This window comes from Pelophylax lessonae (assembly GCF_965119305.1).
Source record: "Pelophylax lessonae genome assembly, chromosome: 10".
Lineage (NCBI taxonomy): Eukaryota > Metazoa > Chordata > Amphibia > Anura > Ranidae > Pelophylax > Pelophylax lessonae.
This window is the reverse complement of record NC_138777.1, coordinates 71,711,752-71,732,444: the sequence shown is the minus strand read 5'-3', so window position 1 is coordinate 71,732,444 and position 20,693 is coordinate 71,711,752. Positions and strand designations below refer to the sequence as shown.

General features: G+C 45.0%; 1 protein-coding gene across 1 annotated transcript in view; it reads right to left on the bottom strand.

Moving 5' to 3' along the window:
* Positions 1 to 20,693, bottom strand: part of LOC309565942 (4-galactosyl-N-acetylglucosaminide 3-alpha-L-fucosyltransferase FUT6-like) — a gene marked incomplete at both ends in the record, with an annotated part of 112,967 nt that overhangs the window by 73,937 nt on the left and 18,337 nt on the right. The window contains one exon of the mRNA XM_082270971.1: positions 4,140 to 4,378. Within this exon, the coding sequence (XP_082127097.1) occupies positions 4,140 to 4,378 (239 nt within the window). The remainder of the gene's footprint in view (positions 1 to 4,139; positions 4,379 to 20,693) is intronic.

Sequence of the window (20,693 nt, the reverse complement as noted above, 5' to 3'; positions counted from 1 at the left end):
TGATTTCTTGCTATTATTCAAGTGGCTTACAGCAGTTACTTTATATGAAGGTTTCCCCAGAGAAGCCAGTTTCCCCTTGCTTGCGGCTGTGATCGGAACTCCGCCCCTCCAGCTCGATGCAATTCAGCCCTCCCAGCTATGCCTCTCCAGCCGGCACAACACCGGCCATGGGTGGATGAATGTGTCTTCACCGCCGGCCGCCTGTCCAAAGGCGATACCTCCGATGTCCGCTACGTCCCTGACAAATGCTGCAAGGTAACACACACACAGTGCTTACCGCTGCTCACCTCCGCCCCGCCCATGTGGCAGCGATTGGTTCCTTCCATTCCCTATGTGCACAGCTCCTCCTCCAGTAGCAGTTTACTGGTTTTCAGGCACCGTTTATGGGAAAGCGCCAGGTGAGTGGAGGGGCGGAGCTTTCCTACAGCGCACATTTCCTGCTTAGTGGAGTGAGGGCGGGAGGAGGATGGCGGTGACGTCACATCTCTGAGAGTAGGACAGGTGTGTTGGCACCGGTGGGGGATTCTGACCAGGAAGAACGCTGCTCTAATGGCTTTTTCTCGCTCTCTATTATCATTGCCAAAAGCACAGACATTCAGTTTCAGTGGATAACAATGGATTGAGGGAGCTTACAGGAAATGTCTGGGAGCGGTAGTGACCTTCTGTATTTACATACTGACCAGTCAGGCCCCATTTACACCTGAGTGGTTTGTAGCTCGAAGCTATGAAAGACTCTGCATACAAAATGTCTTTGTTTTAGAAGGTACCTGTTCTGGGAAAATTCTCTCCTCCAGGCTACATTCACACTGCAGTGGTTTGTGGATGAGTATGTTTATGAAATGTGCAAAAAAAGGTGTCATGCTTGCAGTGTCATTCGATAACACTGTGTTCAATAATACAATGTTCAATGACACACAAGTGGCATCCCCAAATGTGACAAAACAGGCAAAGGTGTATGAGCTACTTTGTCACAGCCCATTGAAATGAATGCCATATCTTTCCCTGTGTATGGAGCACAAAAAAAGCACATAGTAATCGGATTGTGCTTTAGAGGCCATCAAATCCTCGGTACTCTTTTCACATGTGGATAGAGGTGAGCTCAGGTATAATTAGATGAAAGAACTAAAAACGTTGCCTTTTGTGTATTCTGAAGGTGCAGGAATTGGGGTGATCTGAGGTGTGAAGGTGCAGGAATTGGGGTGATCTGCGGTGTGAAAGTGCAGGAATTGGGGTGGTCTGCGGTGTAAAGGTGCAGGAATTGGGGTGATCTGCGGTGTGAAGGTGCAGGAATTGGGGTGGTCTGAGGTGTGAAGGTGCAGGAATTGTGGTGGTCTGAGGTGTGAAGGTGCAGGAATTGGGGCTGATCTGATGTGTGAAGGTGCAGGAATTGTGGTGGACTGAGGTGTGAAGGTGCAGGAATTGGGGCTGATCTGAGGTGTGAAGATGCAGGAATTGGGGCTGATCTGATGTGTGAAGGTGCAGGAATTGTGGTGGTCTGAGGTGTGAAGGTGCAGGAATTGGGGCTGATCTGATGTGTGAAGGTGCAGGAATTGTGGTGGTCTGAGGTGTGAAGGTGCAGGAATTGGGGCTGATCTGATGTGTGAAGGTGCAGGAATTGGGGCTGATCTGAGGTGTGAAGATGCAGGAATTGGGGTGATCTGAGGTGTGAAGGTGCAGGAATTGGTGTGGTCTGAGGTGTGATAGTGCAGGAATTGGGGTGGTCTGAGGTGTGAAGGTGCAGGAATTTGGGTCATCTGAGGTGTGAAGATGCAGGAATTGGGGTGATCTGAGGTGTGAAGATGCAGGAATTGGGGCTGATCTGAGGTGTGAAGGTGCAGGAATTGGGGTCATCTGAGGTGTGAAGATGCAGGAATTGGGGTGATTTGTGAAGGTGCAAAGCTCAGTTGATTTCTTGCTATTATTCAAGTGGTTTACAGCAGTTACTTTATATGAAGTTGACAGTTGTTTTTAATGTATCTGGCACTCCCAATTTCTTTGAAAACATTTTTCGGCACACTGTGCCTAAAAAGGTTGTCTACCCCTTGATTAGAGTAACACTCATCTTGTGCTGCTTCATACTATTTTTAGGAGTCAACCATCAAAACAGGATTTAAAGTAAGACAAAAAAACAGCATCGTATGGCAGCTCTGATCTAAATTGGACCCAGTCTGTCAGATTAAACTAAAAAAGGTACCGTAATCAAATCCACACATCCTGGAACATTAAATCCTGTCATCAACTGTCCCGACGAACGCCGCCCCCCACCATGCCCCCCGCCACTCCCCCCTGGGCTGCTCAGTCTAAAATGCCCGGGCCTATTTTTTGTCCCAGTCCGGGCCTGCCCAAAGGAGTACCACTGTGATTACTTCAATAGAAAAGGCTGGCATTCTATCATCCTGCAAGGAGTTGTAGATGGGAAAGGATTGTTTTGGAGTGTATATGCAGGAATAGCTGGGAGTTTGCATGATGCTCGTGTCCTGAGACTGTCCACATTGTGAGAGTTAGTGGAGCAAGGATGCCTTTACCCAGCTTGCACCAGGAACATCGGTGGTGTGAATGCTGGCTATTATGTGCTAGGAGACTCTGCCTATCCTTTGTTGAATTGGCTCCTAAAACCATTTCCCGACAATGGCCGCCTGACAGAAGAACAACTGACCTACAACAAGAAAGTGTGCAGGGCTCAGGTGGTGGTAGAAAATGCTTTTGGGAGGCTTAAGGGGAAGGGGGCGGTGCCTTATGAAGAGGAATGACAGCGACATTGAACCGGTGAAATCCGTGGTGTTGACTTGTTGTGCTCTGCACAATCTTTGTGAAAGTCATGGAGAGGATTACCAACAAGAATGGGATACACCTGTAGCAGCAGAGCCTGTTGTGGCACTGGCACAGGATGCAGAAGAGGAGGGCAGAGATATACGAGAGGGTCTGATGCATTATTTGAACAATTAATTTCTATTTACTATTTTTTTTCTATTTATTTAATGATAATTTACTCAACCCAATGTCATCAAAAATGTTCATGTCTGTCTTTCCTCATGCAATAAGAAATGATGGTTTTTGATGAAAACATTCCAGGGTTATTCTCCATATGGTGTACTTCAACTGGCCCCAAATTGTTGAGGGTAAAAGTGTAGCTTCAAAGGTCTCGAAATGATACCAGACGAGGGTCTTATATAGTAAAACGATCAAAAAAAAAAAAAAAACAGTATATGCTTTATAAACACAAATGATCGCCTTGCAAGTGCTTACACTTTCTGTATTCTTCAAAAAGTAATGTCCAACGCCTTCCCTATTCTACTTTTGAACAAATTGGAACTGTCACTGCGTTCATTTCTTAAGTAGAATAGAAAAGGCGTAGGACATACAGCATAAACTTTTTAAAGAATACGTAAATACATTTATCTGACAAAGGCTATCATTTGTTAATATGAAGCATATATAATTTTTTGGAGAAAATGAACAATCATTTCACTAGATAAGATTATTCCTCGTCTGGGATAGTTTAAAGCCATTTGAAGCTGCACTGAAACTGTACTTTTGATCTTTTACAATTTGGAGACCAGTGAAGTCCACCATATGGAGAGTAATCCAGGAATATTTTGATGAAAACCCTTAATTTTTTTTCCAACTGCAGAAAGAAAGAAAGAGAAAGAAAGAAAGAAAGAAAGAAAGAAAGAAAGAAAGAAAGAAAGAAAGAAAGAAAGAAAGAAAGAAAGAAAGAAAGAAAGAAAGAAAGAAAGAAAGAAAGAAAGAAAGAAAGAAAGAAAGAAAGAAAGAAAGAAAGAAAGAAAGAAATGAACATCTTGGATGACATGGGATTAAATTTATCATGAAAATTGTATTTGAAAGTGGACTGATCCTTTAACAATTAACGTCAGTATTGTAAACAAAATAACATCAATTTGTATAATGGTTATGTAAAGAAGCATGTGAGACAGCCATAGAACACATGATGCATGGTAATGGAAAAAATTATTTCATTTCATTTCATTTGAAAATAGTCAAACAAGTGCTTTATTGAACGAGTTGTGTAACAACAGGGAAAAGTCGTGCAAAAAAAGTGTTGAGTGTCAAACAAGTGTGCTGGGTGCAAAGCACTAGTGGCTGGATGGAGGCAGAGGATCATGGCAGTTGCTCAACACCTGCACCAGCTGACTGAGTGTGCCAAGGAAGGTCTGATTGAAGCTTGCAGTCTGCTCAATGTGTTGCCTAGTGATTTCAACCTCATGCCGCCTTGCCTCACGGGCATCCTCCAGCATCATCTCAAAGCGTCGCTCACGACAGTCCTCCATCCTCTCTAACCATTCCTGATGCCTCTCATTAGCAGCCTGCATCTCCACCAGGGCTGCAACGACATCCTGCTGCCCCCTTTTTCTCCTGCCTAGAATGCAAAACAGACAGCAATGTTTGAAGAATTTATGTTCTTGTGATTAAACTTATGCAGATATATGTAGGGGGGAGGCAAATAAAAGTACAATGCAATATCATGATCAGTGTATTACTATTAATCCAAAATAAAAAAACATTGTACAATTCGGTGTGTGACTTTTCACTCTGGGTTTCATGTCTTACTGATGGGTGTACACCGGGGTGCTCTCACAGATGATGGTGCTGATTCTGGTGGTGTCGGTGTACATGCAGTTGAACTCGAACTTGCAGTTGAACTCGAAGTTGCAGGTGAGTTCTCAAAAGTCCCTCTGTGGTTTCATCCTGACTGATAGGATCCTCCTCAACTGAAATGTTACAAGTCAGGTAAGTACACTGTAACAATAGGTTCAAGACATACCATACTATACATACAGCTATGAACATACCGGCAGACTCCATCATTGACTCCAGCAGAGAGGTGACCGTATCCATGCCGCCCCCTCTTCCCAAATTGGCGGGTCTGTGTCCATAGATAGCGTCCAACATATCGAACCATTTCCAGGTCTTTCTGTTTACGCCACTCCGGCTGTTGTGGTCTTTCACCTTACGGTATTCGCTCCGTAGCTTCTTGCATTTAATGCGGCACTGCTCTGGCGTCCGCTGGAACTACTCTTCAGCCATCCTCTCAGAAACATGCTGGAACACCTTCTCGTTTCTTACCATTCCATCGAGTCCTCTTTGCACCCTTTCCTCACTGATGATACCCAGGAAGATCTGCACCTCCTGTGTTGACCAAGTTTCCCTGCGCACCGACATTTCTGTTGCTTCCGTAAACACATTATGAATGCCGCCAGCGGAAGTGATGATTCTCTGTCAACCAAGCTTCTCTTGTAGTCCCACCGCCGCGCCGCTGGCCTATACAGCAGCCGCGGCCCGCAGTGGGTGCACTGGTTGCTATCGCTAGTAATTTTTTTTTTTTTTGCGGGACTACGACATTGTGACGGACAGATCGGACCCCTAACTGACATTTTTGACACTTCTGGGGGTACCAGTGACATTACTACAGTAATCAGTGCTAAAAATATGCACTGTTTCTGTAAAAATCACACTGGCAGGGAAGGGGTTAACAGTATGGGTGATCAAGGGGTTAAATGTGACTCTAGGGGCGTGATTCTAACTGTGTGGGGGATGTGGCTTGTGAAGTCATCCCAGAGACATGTGATCCTATATAGCAGGATCACATGACATCTGTGATCACTTCAGGGAGAAGTACGGACGGTTGTGTTTACATCAGCCCTCCGTCCTTCTCAGCGGCGGGAGATTGCGAGTGCCGGCGGCCATCGGAGCCGCCTGTCACACGCACTAGCTTCCCCGCTGACGAGCGGGGGCAGGAGCGTGCCTCCGGCGGCGTGTGACACAGTGCTGATTGGCCCTGTGCTGAGCACATGTACCCTCCAAAAAAAAAAAAAAATCTCTCTAACAATACACACCAAACCGAGCATGTGCAGAGTGCCTCCAATGGCTCTGTTCTATCAGGAGATGGATTGGGGACATTGGAAGAAGGGGAGGATCAGAGAAGACAGGATCGAACAGCCTTTCTTTACACAATGCGCCAGATTAACCCCTTAGGTTTCACAGTGCATATAACAAACATGCTTTACTGCATATACAGACTGATTTTACTGTTTTGGGTTTAGTAACACTTTAAGCTGACATTTAGCCCCCCCCCGTTCACATCGGCCCAATTTGACATGTCAAATCGCATGCATAATCGCAGCCTATTGCCGGCAACGGCACTGTCCCAATCGGTGCGATGCCGACTTTGTGGCGCTGTACCAATTTCAAAAAGTAGTTCCTACACTACGTTTGGTGACTTCGGGGGTGATTTCAATAGACATCTGTGCATGAACCCGCACAGATCTTTTAAATCACCCCCCGGGACTTGCACTAAAATGTGGGTTTGTAATCGTGCAAGCTCACCTGAACAGGCACGATTACAAACACACGTTCAATGTGAACGAGGGCCTAATGGGCCATACACACTATAAGATTTTCTGAAGACTTTTTCCTTCAAGCCTCGTACACACGCACCGATTGTTGGCCATAAATTTTCGGCCAACGTTCGATCGGCCGATTGTCGGCTTGTTAGTATGATGCTTCCGACAACGACTGCGACTTTTCGGCCAAAATCTGGTGTGCATGCTATCAAATTTTTGTTGGCCGTCACCAGAACGGCCGATTGTTCCTCATTCAGTACAGATTTCGGCAGACAAAAATCAGATGGGCAAGACTGGGCATGCTCAGTGAAGAAAAAACACACGGAAAGTAAACCAGCACATGACATCACTTCTGCAGTTGGTTGTTGTTGGCCTACAAAATTCGTGTGCAGTCTAGAGCACATTTCAACCAACACAACAACACTGGACAAAAGTCGGCCGACCGGTCGGCCAACAATCGTTGCGTGTGTACGAGGCTTTAGATTTACCAAAACCATATAATATGAGGTCAGACCTAAACACTTTCAATTTGTATGCAATCTGGCAGGCCCTTGCACTACATAGAAAAGGTAAATCTGAAGGAAAACGTCTCAAGAAAATCTTATAGTGTGTATGGCCCTTAACCTCTTTACCACTGCTCACATTGCTGCTACTGCAGCAATGTGGCTCGTTATTGTCCAGCGACGTAGACCTAAGTCGCTGGACTCCGCCCCTTGTAGGCGGCGCGCGCGCCGCCGGAGTCTCGCTCCCACTGTTTTCAGTCACAGCGGGAGTCGGGCCAGGGGAGGAGCGGCGGCGATTGCCGCTGCTCTTCCCCGATCGTCGGGGAATCGAGTTTGGAGATCCGCCCGCTTTTGTAAACAGAGCGGGCGGATCTCCTCAGTGACAAGGAGTGACAGATTGCAGTGTTCAGCATTGCTGAACCCTGGATCTGTCCTTGTGTCACTCAGTCACCTCCCCCCACACATGTTAGTAAGCACCAGGCATACATTAACCCCTCCCTCTCCAATAAAATTAACCCCTTCCCTGCCAGTGTCATTTTTACAGTAACAGTGCATATATATAGCACTGATTACTGCAGTAATGTCACTAGTACCCCCAAAAGTGTCAAAAATGTCAGTCAAGGGTCCGATCTGTCCGCCGCAATGTCGCAGTCCCGCAAAAAAAATCGCAGATCGCCGCCATTACGTGTTAAAAAAAACCCACCAAAAATGACAGAAATCTTTCCCTTAGTAAACGCAATAACTTTTGCGCAAACCAATCAAAATATGCTTATTGTGATTTTTTTTTACTAAACATATGTAGCAGAAAACAAATTGGCCAAAAATTTAAAAAAAAATTTGATTTTTACATTTTTTGGGGGGGGGGGGGGGGGGAATTTCATATAAAAAAATGTTAAAAATATTGTTATTTTTTTAAAATAAACGCTCTTTTTTTGTTTATAGCGCAAAAAGTAAAAATCGCACAGGTGATCAAATACCACCAAAAGAAAGCTCTGTTTGTGGGAAAAAAAGGACGTAAGTTTCGTTTGGGTACGGCGTCGCACGACCGCGCAATTGTCAGTTAAAGTCACACAGCGCCGAATCGCAATAAGTGGCCTGGAAGTAAGACAGCAAAATCCTCCGGTGGTAAAGTGGTTAAGACTCCATTCACACCCGAGCATATCATTTTCAGGCATTTCTTTGGGCGTTTTTCAGGCGTGTTTTTCTGGCGTTTTTTGCAGGTGTTTGTAGGCAAGCATTGACATCTAACAAAAACGCTTGTAATCTGCCAAAAAAGAAGCTCATGTACTTTTTTGAGCCTCAGACGCTTTGCTTCAGGCGACAAAACGCTCAGATGTGAACAGGGTCCATTGAAATGAATGGAATTGTGCTTGTTGGGCGTTTTGAGACTTCAGAGATGAGCGTTTTATGAGCTGAAAAACACTCAGGTGTGAACAGGGCCTTAGGCATGACATGAATGATAATAATACCAGCTGCTTCTGCTTTTAACCAAACTGCCAAGCCATGAAATGGCTGGTGTCATAACTGGTCACATTGGCAGCACCATGGCAACCGCAGATCAAACAAAGGCTAAGATGGCGGCCTCCTTGACTGTAAAGGAATAGGAGGATTCAGTTCCATATTAAATTAAGAGTTTCAGTAAAGGTAAAGCAGGGGAAACTCAGACCTACATATAAAACAGCCACCAATCCTGTTTTTCACACTGACTCGAGTCCTCTCAGGTAGGCCCGTGCACAGATTGCCATACCACGGCTCTCTTCCTGCCTTCCCTACCCCCCTCTGGCTCCTCCTGCTGAAACCAGGCCTGGGTGGGTCAAGCACAGGCGCAACTCCATCTAGTAACATGAGCAGAGTTTAGGTCCTCCTGCTTGTGATTACAAGGGCAGCCAAACCAAAATGTAATATAGCGGTAACAACCTAAGGTCCATGGGCCCCCAGGATTTGCCTAAAAATGTGGGTCAATCCCACAATTCAGGGTTGTTGGGTGGTATGGGAAAACTGTTAGAACAGAAAGTGAAGGAAGATCTCTCCCTGTATAGCAAAAAAAAAACTGACCGAGGCTCTAATCCTTCCCCACTATATCCACCAAAAATAAAAGTTGCGCATACATTTTAGTTGCTTTTTTTGCTTTTGCCATGTGATTTAACTCCTTAACGCTAACTGAAATAATTTCCACATATATACACTATATTACCAAAAGTTTTGGCCTGCCTTTACACGCACATTAACTTTAATGGCATCCAGAAGCGTAACTAGAACCTATAGGGCCCCGGGGGAAGAAACCATGAATGCTGGGGCCCTTACCTTTAAGCCTAGGGCTCTTCTCACCGATCCTGGGGCCCTTTACTCTCGTTGAGGGGCCCATTTTTAAGGTCCTGCAGCGGGATCCTTTCACAAGTTCTGCAAGGGGCCCCCTTCCTGCATCTTGGGGCCTCCCCACAGTGGTGGAATGCAGCTACAGGAGGAAAAAGGAGGACATTGATTTCTCTACATGCTGCCCCCACCGCCTCTTCTATCAAGGTGTACAGGGGAGCCACACAGGCCCCCTGGAGCATTAAGCCCCTGTAGTTACGCCCCTGATGGCATCCCAGTTTTAGTCCGTAGGGTTCAATATTTGGTTGGTCCATCTTTAGCAACTACAACAGCTTCAACTCTTCTGGGACAGCTATCCACAAGGTTTAGGAGTGTGCATGACCATTCTTCCAAAAGCGCATTTGTGAGGACAGGCACAGATGTGGACGAGAAAGCCTGGCTTGCAGTCTCCACTGTAATTCATCAGGTTGAGGCCAGGACTCTGTTCAGCCTAGTCAAGTTCCTCCACCCCAAACTCGCTCATCCATGGCTTTATGGACCTTGCTTTGTTCACTGGTGTGCAGTCATGTTGGAACAGGAAGGGGGCATCCCCAAACTGTTCCCACAAAGTTGGGAGCAAGAAATTGTCCCAAAATTTTTTGGTATGCTGACGCCTTAAGAATTCCCTTCACTGGAGCTGGGGGGGGGGGCAAAGGCCACCCCCTGAAAAACAACCCCACACCATAATCCCCCCTCCACCAAATGATTTGGACCAATGCACAAAGCAAGGTCCATAAAGACATGGATGAGCGAGTTTGGGGTAGAGGAACTTGACTGGCCTGCACAGAGTCCTGACCTCAAGTTCCTCCACCCCAAACTTGCTCATCCATGTCTTTATGGACCTTGCTTTGTGCATTGGCCCAAATCATTTGGTGGAGGGGGGATTATGGCGTGGGGTTGTTTTTCAGGGGTTGGGCTTGGTCCCTTAGTTCCAGTGAAGGGAATTCTTAAGACATCAGCCTACCAAGACAATTTCATGCTCCCAACATTGTGGAAACAGTTTGGAGATGCCCCCTTCCTGTTCCAACATGACTGCACACCAGTGCACAAACAGTCCATAAAGACATGGACGAGCGAGTTTGGGGTGGAGGAACTTCACTGGCCTGCACAGAGTCCTGACCTCAACCCGATAGAACACCTTTGGAATGAATTAGAGCAGAGACTGTGAGTCAGGCCTTCTCATCCAACATCAGTGCCTGACCTCACAAATGCACTTCTGGATGGTCAAACATTCCCATAGACACACTCCTAAACCATGTGGACAGCCTTCCCAGAAGAGTTGAAGCTGTTATAGCTGCAAAGGGTGGGCCAACTCAATATTGAACCCTACGGACTAAGACTGGGATGCCATTAAAGTTCATGTGCGTGTAAAGGCAGGCGTCCCAATACTTTTAGTAATATATATACTCATCTAAAAGGCAGTGATTCATGAAAGTAATAATTAAAGTTTTAATGCTCATTTAAACATATAAACTTATGACTGAAATGCTTTATGTGTTTATTTTGTATGAATATTGCCAGTGAGTCCATTAAAAGATTCAGATGATGTATGAATATAGTGCTATATAAAAAAAAAAAATCTTGTTGCCCATAGCAACAGTTCAGCTTTCGAATAATAGTTTTGCCTTCTACGTCTGAATATGGGACAAGGGATCTAATTTCTATGGAGAGTGGTAATAACAGGACCATGGTTACAGCTGCAACCATGATCCTGGTAAATTTTTTTTTTTTCTTTTTCAGCCACTTGCTTTTTAGAAGATTTCCCTCCCCTTCATGACAAGCCATTTTTTGCGATACAGTACTGCGTTATTTTAACTGACAATTGTGCGGTCATGCAACGCTGTACCCAAGCAGGTCGCCCTAGTGTGAACCGACACTGATCATCAGTGGGTTTTTATATTTTAGCTCGATACAGTAAACAAAAAAACAAAGACCGACAATTTTGGAAAAAAAAAAAATATATTTTTTTTACTTTCTACTATAAAACCTATCCAATAAAAAATGTAAATCAAATTTATTCATAGGCCAATATGTATTCTGCTACATATTTTTGGTTAAAAAAAAAAAAAACCCCAAAAAGCGTCAGATGATTGGTTTGCAAAAAAAGTTATAGCATCTACAAACTGTGGGATATACACTGGAATTTCTATTATATTAATTTAAAAGATTTTTTACTAGTAATGATGGCGATCAGCGACTTATAGCAGAACTGGAATATTGTGGTGGACAATCGGAAAACTAACTGACACTTTGTGGGTACCGGTTATACTAATACAGTGATCAGTGCTAAAAATATGCAATGTCGCTGTACTAATGACACCGGCTGGGAAGGGGTTATCATCTAGGGTGGTCAAAGGGTTAAATAAGTGCTTAACCACTTACCCACTGGGCACTTAAACCCCCTTCCTAACCAGACCAATTTTCAGCTTTCAGTGCTCTCATATTTTGAATGACAATTACTCAGTCATGCAACATTGTATCCATATTACATTTTCGTCCTTTTTTTCCACACAAACAGAGCTTTCTTTTGGTGATATTTAATCATCATTGGGGTTTTTTTTTTTGCACTATAAATGTAAAAAGACCGAAAATTATGTAAAAAAAAATTTAGTAATTTTTCTTCATAAATTTTGGCAAAAATGTATACTTCTACATGCAGCAATATTTCCAGGCCTTGAGCCTGATGTTGGTCTGCCATTGTTACCGGTAACACCTCCAACACATTTAAGTTGTGAACCCAAGTGTGAGAATTAAGACATTGACCACTCCGGCATCTTTGGCTAGTTTTGTTTATTGTATTTTGGGGATGGGAGAAGGGAATTAGGGGGATACTCCTCTGGCTCAACTAGGTTAACTGGGACTTTACACAAAAATGCCCGTTGGTGCTGTCTTGACGCCAGCTGAATGCCGACCAGCGCTTCCTGACTTTTGGAGATACTGCTTTGCTGAACTAGTGCTGGAACCTCGACTTTAACTTGTTTGTTAACTCAGAAGATCCAGGACTGTAGAACACTTGACTCCTGATTGACACCCAATTTAGCTCAAAAGTCACTGAACAGCTCCCTTCAGCCCTTCACTGACCGAGGTAGCTCCTTGTCACTGCTTGTGCCGCTGCAACTCTTAACTCTGTACACTACACACTGTACACATTAGCTCTTCAGGGCCCAACCGCTGGCCCCCCCTCTACACTTCAGGGTCCTCTGACTAGGCACCCTCCCTACACTTCAGGGTCCTCTGACTAGGCACCCCCTTTACAGCTAGCTGATTACCGAATCCCTGGAGCCTTCTCCGGAGTGGTCACCTATACACTTGGCAGACCCCCTAGGGGCAGTTCACAGTACTCACAATCTTGGCAGGCTTTCTTGAAACTGAACCCCTTTTCCTCCACCGGTCCTCAGCAAACCGGATCCCCTCTGCCGCTCAACTCAGCATCCTCTGGATTCCTTAGGCAGCCACCCGAGACACCTGATCCTTCTGACAGGAGGAGAGACAGCTGTACTCTCCCTCCTGGGACTCTGCTTCCCGCCAAAGACGCTACGTCATGCATTCCCCTCAAACATATACCCACTCCCAGAATCCTCTGCGACAGAATCTGCCTTCTGGGGTAGAAACAGGCCTGAATGTGTCTCTGATTGGATTTCTTCTACTGCCCAATGAGAATCCTCTCATGGAGCCAGTGAGGAGACTCCCCTCTCAGCAGACACATCTGGGAGACATGACAGCCCAGCTGAAATTATGGCCCTGCTGTTAGGCAGCCAAGGCCCACTATACTTTACCTAGCACCTACCATGTAGGGTGCTACATACATATCTTTGGTAAAAATAACCTAAATAAGTATATATTATTTGGTCTTTTTGAAGGTTATAGAGTCTTCACGCTATGGTGCCTGTAGCAGCCGCCCCGATGGAAAGAAGGGTTCCGCCGCCAGAGATGTTCTCTTCCCCCTATTGGGAGGGATGCTGTAGAGTAGAGCAGGAACCGCTCTTATAAGAACTAGTGATTTAGCGATCCAAGCAGAAGAGCGAGAGAGCTGGTATAGCCTTCTCCCACAAACATGAGATAAGACTCTATCTATGTTGAGGGTAAACAGGTACTGTTTATTGAACCCACTCACACACATTATATACACTATAAGGTCAGGTGAATCTGATTACATTATCATATGCAGATGAAATTGTATACAGAAATAGAATTAACCTGAACTAATTATCTAGCCATCTGGACAGAAACAATATGTGAGTTCATTAACATTTAACAATGGGACATACAGGCTTAACAGAATACACATCACACCTCAATAGACAGTATTAGCATATTCAACGATGTGTGGAAGACAGTTGGTTGAGCTGATGATATTAGCAATCTGATAGGGGTCCGACTGTTCAGTTGTTTGTTCGGTAGATGAATAAAGTGAACATAAAATGAAATAGAAGGCAATGTCCCAAACTCATAGGAGAATGAAACAAAGGGGTTTACAATCAAGGGACAGGGTGATCCGTCACAGTGCCAATCATTGAAAATTGATCACACCTAAAGTACTGACGGTCTATCTCATTTCTTGAGACCCTAACAAGCCAGTATAGTACAAATACCCCCCAAATTACCCCTTTTTGGAAAGCAGACATTCCAAGGTATTTAGTAAAAGGCATGGTGAGTTTTTTGAAGTTGTAATTTTTTTCCACATTTCTTTGCAAAATGAAGATTTTTATTTTGTTTCACAAAATGGTCATATTACCAAATTATTTCTCACACTCTGTATAGCATACTTACAACTACACTCCAAAATACATTGTGCTACTCCTCCTGAGTATGGCGATACCACATGTGTGGCACTTTTTCACAGCCTGACCACATACAGAGGTCCAACATCCAAGTATCACCTCCAGGTGTTGTAGGAGCAAAACTTACACCTATCATTTCCTGACAACCTATCACACTTTTGAAGGCTGCGGAGCACCAGGACCCCATTTTGGAAAGCAAACACCCCAACACATAATCTAGGAGCCATAATGCATCTTTTGAATATGTAATTTTTTTTCCACAAGTTTTTGGAAAATGTAGAAAGAAAATGAAAACGCATTTTTTTTTTACACAAAGTTATCCATTTATAAGATATTTCGAACATCGTATGTACATAGCAAAAATTACACCCTAAAATACATTCTGCTACTCCTCCTGAGTATGGCCATACCACATATGTGAGACTTTTACACAGGCTGACCACATACAGAGGCCCAACATGCAGGGAGCACCATCATTTCCTGACTTCCCATTACAAATTTGTGAGGCACTGTAGGGCACTGATGAGCATTTTAGTGGCACTGATGTGACATGGATGAGCACTGATGTGGATTTTTCCTCTTTCTGTCTGTTGAAAACCTTGTTAGCAGGACAGGAGGTGAGGTTCAGTCTCTCCAATGCAGCCCTAGATTGCAGTAGTTCTAATCCCCCCCCCCCCTTCCAACAGCAATGGCTTAGAGTAAGAGAGTAAGCCACTGTACTTTGTACACTCCACTCATTATAATAAAGTGACTTTTTTGTAAGAACAAGTTGCCGGCTCTTCACCTTATACCTTCAAGCATCAGTATATTGGTTTAAGAGGTGGTATTTGGCAGGACTAGAGACCAATGAGAAAGTCTGACATTGGGTATGGTTTTAGGTTCAAAATAAGTCCTTTTTGGTTGGGATTTTGCTTTGGGGTGTTACTGTCACCTTTACTGCCACATCCTGGCAGACTGGCATGAGGGTCCATGTGTCTGATCCATGAAGTTATGAGTACATACTTCTAGGGTTCATTCACACAGGTGTATCAATCTGTAAGCTTGTGCAAAGGCGTTGTCTTCACCCGTGCAGGATGCCCAGGTGTTCCATCCAGGCCTGTGCACAGATCTGCGTGGATCCCAACACATGGATCAGAATGCAGTCTGTTGTTGAAATCTGTGCAAGTTTGTGCAGCCAGCTACCTGTTTTTGGTTTCTACAGGCAATTTGCACAGGGCGCAGGTGAAGAGATAACCCCCAGTGTGAGGAGCGAAACGCGTAAAGTGGAGAACTAACATCTGACGTCACTTCCGGTGGTTGGAACGCACGCTAAAGCAATGCTCACCACGAGATTTCAGAAGCTGATCTGATTATTTTTACTTGTAAGTGTATTGATTTTACTATTTAATAAAAACATACGATTTTACACTATGGAGATCTCTCTTTTTTAATTTCATGAATATCAATTGGGAACCATATGGATAAGGACTCATTGTACGAACATGCCATAACAGCAATTGATTAAGATATATACATCCAGTCTTATTAGGAAGAAGCACAAGAGCGCAGACCATCCTCCCAATGATAATATAGCATTAGATGCTTTTTTTTCCCATTGTTCCGGATAGTGGGGACACAAGAAGGGAGCACAGAGTGACTCCCTATTATTCAGATTCTAAGCATCGGCACTTTGATGACCCAGTTGATTTCATATATCTGCACATCTATCAACTTTGAATTATAAGGACTCTTTTTCACTTTGCACCTTATTCACCAATTTATTCATATGTGATTTATAAATTATTTATTTATTGTTATGTGAATGTATAGCATTTATTACACCTTTTGCAGCACTGATATTTATATTTTTTAATAGGATATCTGTGGTGTTAGCATTAGCATTCATCTTTAAACTGTATATTTGAGATATAAGCATTTGCACGTGGCACTTTATTCATTTATTGATCTATTCATTTATTTATTTGATTTATTAATTTATCTTATATTGTGGAGCACCTGTAGTTATCATTTAAAGGAACACACCTTTGTCATCAGCAGCAGCCCATCACTAGTTATTAGCCACCTCACTATATATTTACATACCTCTCAACTTTGGAACTTGACACTTAGGGATAGAGAAGACCTGCATTGCGCACCGTGGCAAAAATGGGCGTGGCTAAAATTCACTAAATACTGAGATGGCTTAAAGGAGCATGGTTAAATAGATTTTAAGCCTACATAATAATTTATAATTACTGTGCTATAAGGCTCTCTGACATAACCCTATACTACACCCTGGTCTATACCTTAACAAGAAAAAGCCCTGCCATGTATACACTCAGATACAGTCAGGGGTTGAGGTATACTTAGTCACCCCTTATATCAGAGTCCCCCTTTCACATTAGAAACCCCCCCCCCCCTTCACATTAGGTGTCCCTTCCCCTTCATATCAGAGTCCTTCTTTCACACCATTTGTCCCTTTCTTCACACACAATAGAAGACCCCTCACATCAGGTGTCCCCTTCAAATTAGGAGCCCCCCTTCATATCAGGAGGTCATTCCCCTGTTCACATAAGGAACACATCAAAGACCCCCTTTTCACATCAGAAGCCTCCTACTTCAAATCAAAGCCCCCCATCTTTTACATCAGAATTTCTCCTTTAAATCAGGTGTCCCTCTTTCACATCATAGATCTCCTTTACATCAAAAGTCACCCCCCTTATATCTGGAGACTTTGCTTACCATAAGGAGTCCCCCCTTACATCAGGAGCTCCCTTTTCCGATTAGAGTCCCTCTTTACATCGCTAGTTCTCCTTATCATTTGGAGTCCCTTCTTACATTAGGAGTCTTTCCTTCACATCTGGAGTCCCCCTTTACACCAGGAGCTCCCTACTTACCAACAGGAGCCCCGTTTTCACATTTCATTCCTTCTTTACATCAGTAGTTTCCCCCTTACATCAGGCACCCCCACTTACATCAAGAGCCCCTCTTTACATCAGAGTGGGTGGGGAGGATTAAGTAGTAATAGTACTGGGAGAGGTGCTCTAGGATATGAACTAAATAGATTGGAACCGCATTGTACTGATTACAGATGCAGAAAGCTGGGGCATGCAGCTGGGCTGTGGGTACAAACAGCCTGGTGCTGGAATGCAGGCAGATAAAAGGGGCATTCTGGGGGCTTGATTATAGTGCTATGGACCAGGTGAAGTATCTGGGGGAACAGAGGAATTCAGTGAATTTCTGGCTGGGAAAGAGGGCATGTGGTCATGGTGCCTGTTGGCGAGGAAAGGTAGCAGGCATCTAGTGAAGAGAAAAGTGGGGTCTGGTGTGTCTGGACAGGACTTACTGATGACTGGGAAGGGGAGATGTATATCGGGATCGGAGTTACTGCTGGCGGGTGAGGACAGCTGGGAAGAAGGTAACTAATTATTGCAGAGAGAGAAGTTACCGAGCTGGAACTGTCAGTGGTAGGGAAGGAGAGGATTAAAGCCGATAATGTGTGACCAAGATAGAGGGAAGAGAGAAGACCTAAGAAGATCGGATAAGCTGGATGGTATAGGAGGGGGGAGATTGCCGATGAGGAGCACAGAGATCCCGAACCTGTCACATAGCAGATAACCGGTGTGTCGGGGAATGGATGCTGGCATCTAAGATGTTAAATGACAGGGGGTGTTAGGATACTGACACACAGATGTGGATGCAGGGTCATATTCCATGGCTGGATCGGGGCTGTTCGTTAATATGGGAGATCGGGGAGCTGGAAGGAGTGTACACAGATATATCCCTGCAGGGATTGCGAGATAAAGGCAAAACAATGGAAGCATGTTAAAAACCAGAAAACTGAAACTGAAGGGGCAACACATGGCAAATGATGGCAAAAATATTACAGAGAAACAAACGGCTGTCATTTCTCCTGCTTTGTGTCTGCTGGGCAGGAGAAGCGTGAGCGGCAGTGGAGCTGATGCGGGACAATGCTTAGCTGAGCGGGACTGCGGGACACATGTCAGAATCTGGGGCTGTCCCGCACAATCCGGGACTGTTGGGAGGTATGTTTTATTTTTTTACTTATTGCGGGTATACTCACATTTAAGAAGACAGCCCCTTCACACAGGTGTACAGATCAATATATCCATGTGAATGAACCCCCTAGAAACATATTTTATAAAGCAGAGGATCTGACCATAAGCAAAAATTCCCTGCAGGAAAATTTTCCAGGTCCATGTGCATGTAACTGACAGTGATTGACTGTCTACCAGGGACTATTTGGTAAAAGTTACAATGATTGCTTTATAATAAGACCTTTTAGTGATTTTCTTATTGATGGGTCACACACAGTTAGTGCCTATTATATAATGAATAAACCTGCAATCAAACAGTAACATACAGGACCATTTAATTTTAAAGGATGCATTTAAATGTAATGGTCCAAAGAATGTCAGGCAAAATGGCCAGCCCTCACGCATGTTCACTTCATCAAATCTGGCCCACTTTGAAAAAAGTTTGGACAACCCTGGTCTATGGGAATGTTTGACCATTCTTTCAGAAGTACAGTTGTGAGGTCAGGCACTGATGTGAACGAGTAGGCCTGGCTCGCAGTCTCCGCTCTAATTCATCACAAAGGTGTTTTATCGGGTTGAGGTCAGGACTCTTTATAGGCCAGTCAAGTTCCTCCACCCCAAACTCGCTCATCCATGTCTTTATGGACCTCGCTTTGTGCACTGGTATGCAGTCATGTTGGAACAGGAAGGGGCCATCCCCAAACTGTTCCCACAAAGTTGGTAGCATGAAATTGTCCCAAAGTCTTGGTATGCGGATGCCTTAAGAGTTCCTTCACTGGAACTAAGGGGCCAAGCTCAACCCCTGAAAAACAACCCCACACCATAATCACCCCTCCACCAAATGATTTAGACCAGTGCACAAAGCAAGGTCCATAAAGACATGGATGAGCGAGTTTGGGGTGGAGAAACTTGACTGGCCTGCACAGAGTCCTGACCTCAACCCGATAGAACACCTTTGGCATGAATAAGAACAGAGACTGCAAGCCAGGCCTTCTCGTCCTACATTCGTGCCTGACCTCACAAATGCGCTTCTGAAAGAATGGTTAAACATTCCCATAGACACACTCCTAAACATTGTGGACAGCCTTCCCAGAAGAGTTGAAGCTGTTACAACTACAAAGGGTGGGTCAACTCAATATTGAACCCTATGGACTAAGACTGGGATGCCATTAAAGTTAATGTGCGTGTAAAGGCCGGCGTCCCAATCCTCTTGACAATATAGTGTAGATTTGCCCAGCCAGCCCAGCCCATTGCTGGGTTGTATTTTGTGTGTACTGTACATCACATTTCTGTACATCATTTTTCAAAAATGCAGCTAGAAGAATTTTTACGTGTGTACATGTGAATATGCGCATATACGCATGTACTATATAGCCTATCCTAGCATTTTTACGCAGGAACTCTATGCCAGAAATATCTGAAGTTCGTACAGCAGTATTGTTAGGGTCACAAGAACCATAAAGTGGCCCCATAGAATGGTGAACCCATGGCACCTCTTTTAGTTGAACTGAAGTTAGATTACAGTGTACCATGTAGTGGCGTCGGCAGGGGGGGCTGTCTGGGGCTATAGCCCCGAGTGTGCCCACAAAAAGCCCCGGGTCTTATGTGGATAATTTACTGTTATTAGCCCCGAGTGTCCACTGTCTAATATGCTTCCCCTCTCCTTCCTTCCCCCCCCCCCCGCCTGGCCTGCCACACTGGTTGCTAGTATCGTCTGGCGTCTAGCAACCAGTGATGTCACTCGTCACGTGACAACAGCAGCCAGCAGGAGAGGCTCCCATTGCAGATCTGAGGAGGATTTTAAATGCCTCCTCGGCGCGTAAATTTGGCTCCGCCTCCGCCTCCACCCATTTCCCTCTTCTTCTGGCTACAGTTCAGAGGCGGCAGCAGCGATGGCAGCGATGGCAGCAGAGGGAAGAAGGTGAGTGCCCGAGCAAGGCTCCCTATGTGACTGTATAGGAGGGGGATGGTGCAACTGCATATAGAGGATTTGATCTTTCCATATTCCTCCTGCAGCTGCTGGGTGCCTGATTCTCCTCCTCTCCCTTCTGCAGGCATTCAGCGGCTGCAGGAGGAATATGGAAAGATCAAATCCTCTATATGCAGCTGCACCATCCCCCTCCTATACAACTTCTTTTGCTGGCCAGGCCCCCCAGTGCTGTCTAGCCCCCCCCACTTTCCAACACCCCCACCAAGTGCTCTTCAGCCCCCCTCTCTCCCGCCCCCCCCCCAGTGCTCCTTAGCCCCCCCATGTGCTCTTCAACTCCCTGCAGTGCTTTTCAGCTCCCCCCGTGCTCTCTGGCTCCCCCCCCCCCCCACCTCAGTGATCTACAGTTTCCCCCATTGCTCTCCAGTCCCCCCTATTCTATCTGTCCCCCTGGGTTTCCCTCCCCCCCCCGTGCTCCCTGCCCCCTACCCCATTGGTCTCCAACCCCGCGCTTTCCAACCCCCCTGTAATGCTTTCCAAACCCTCCCCCCTTAATTCTTTCCATTCCCCCCCAATGCTCTCCTGTCGCCCTGCCCTTCTGCTTCCCCTGTGCTCTCCGGCCCCCTTAGTGCTTTTCTATCTTCTATCATAACTACTACAGTCTCTGACCATCTCTTGTATCATGTTCGCAATCTCTGACCATCTCTTGTATCATGTCTGCAGTCTCTGAC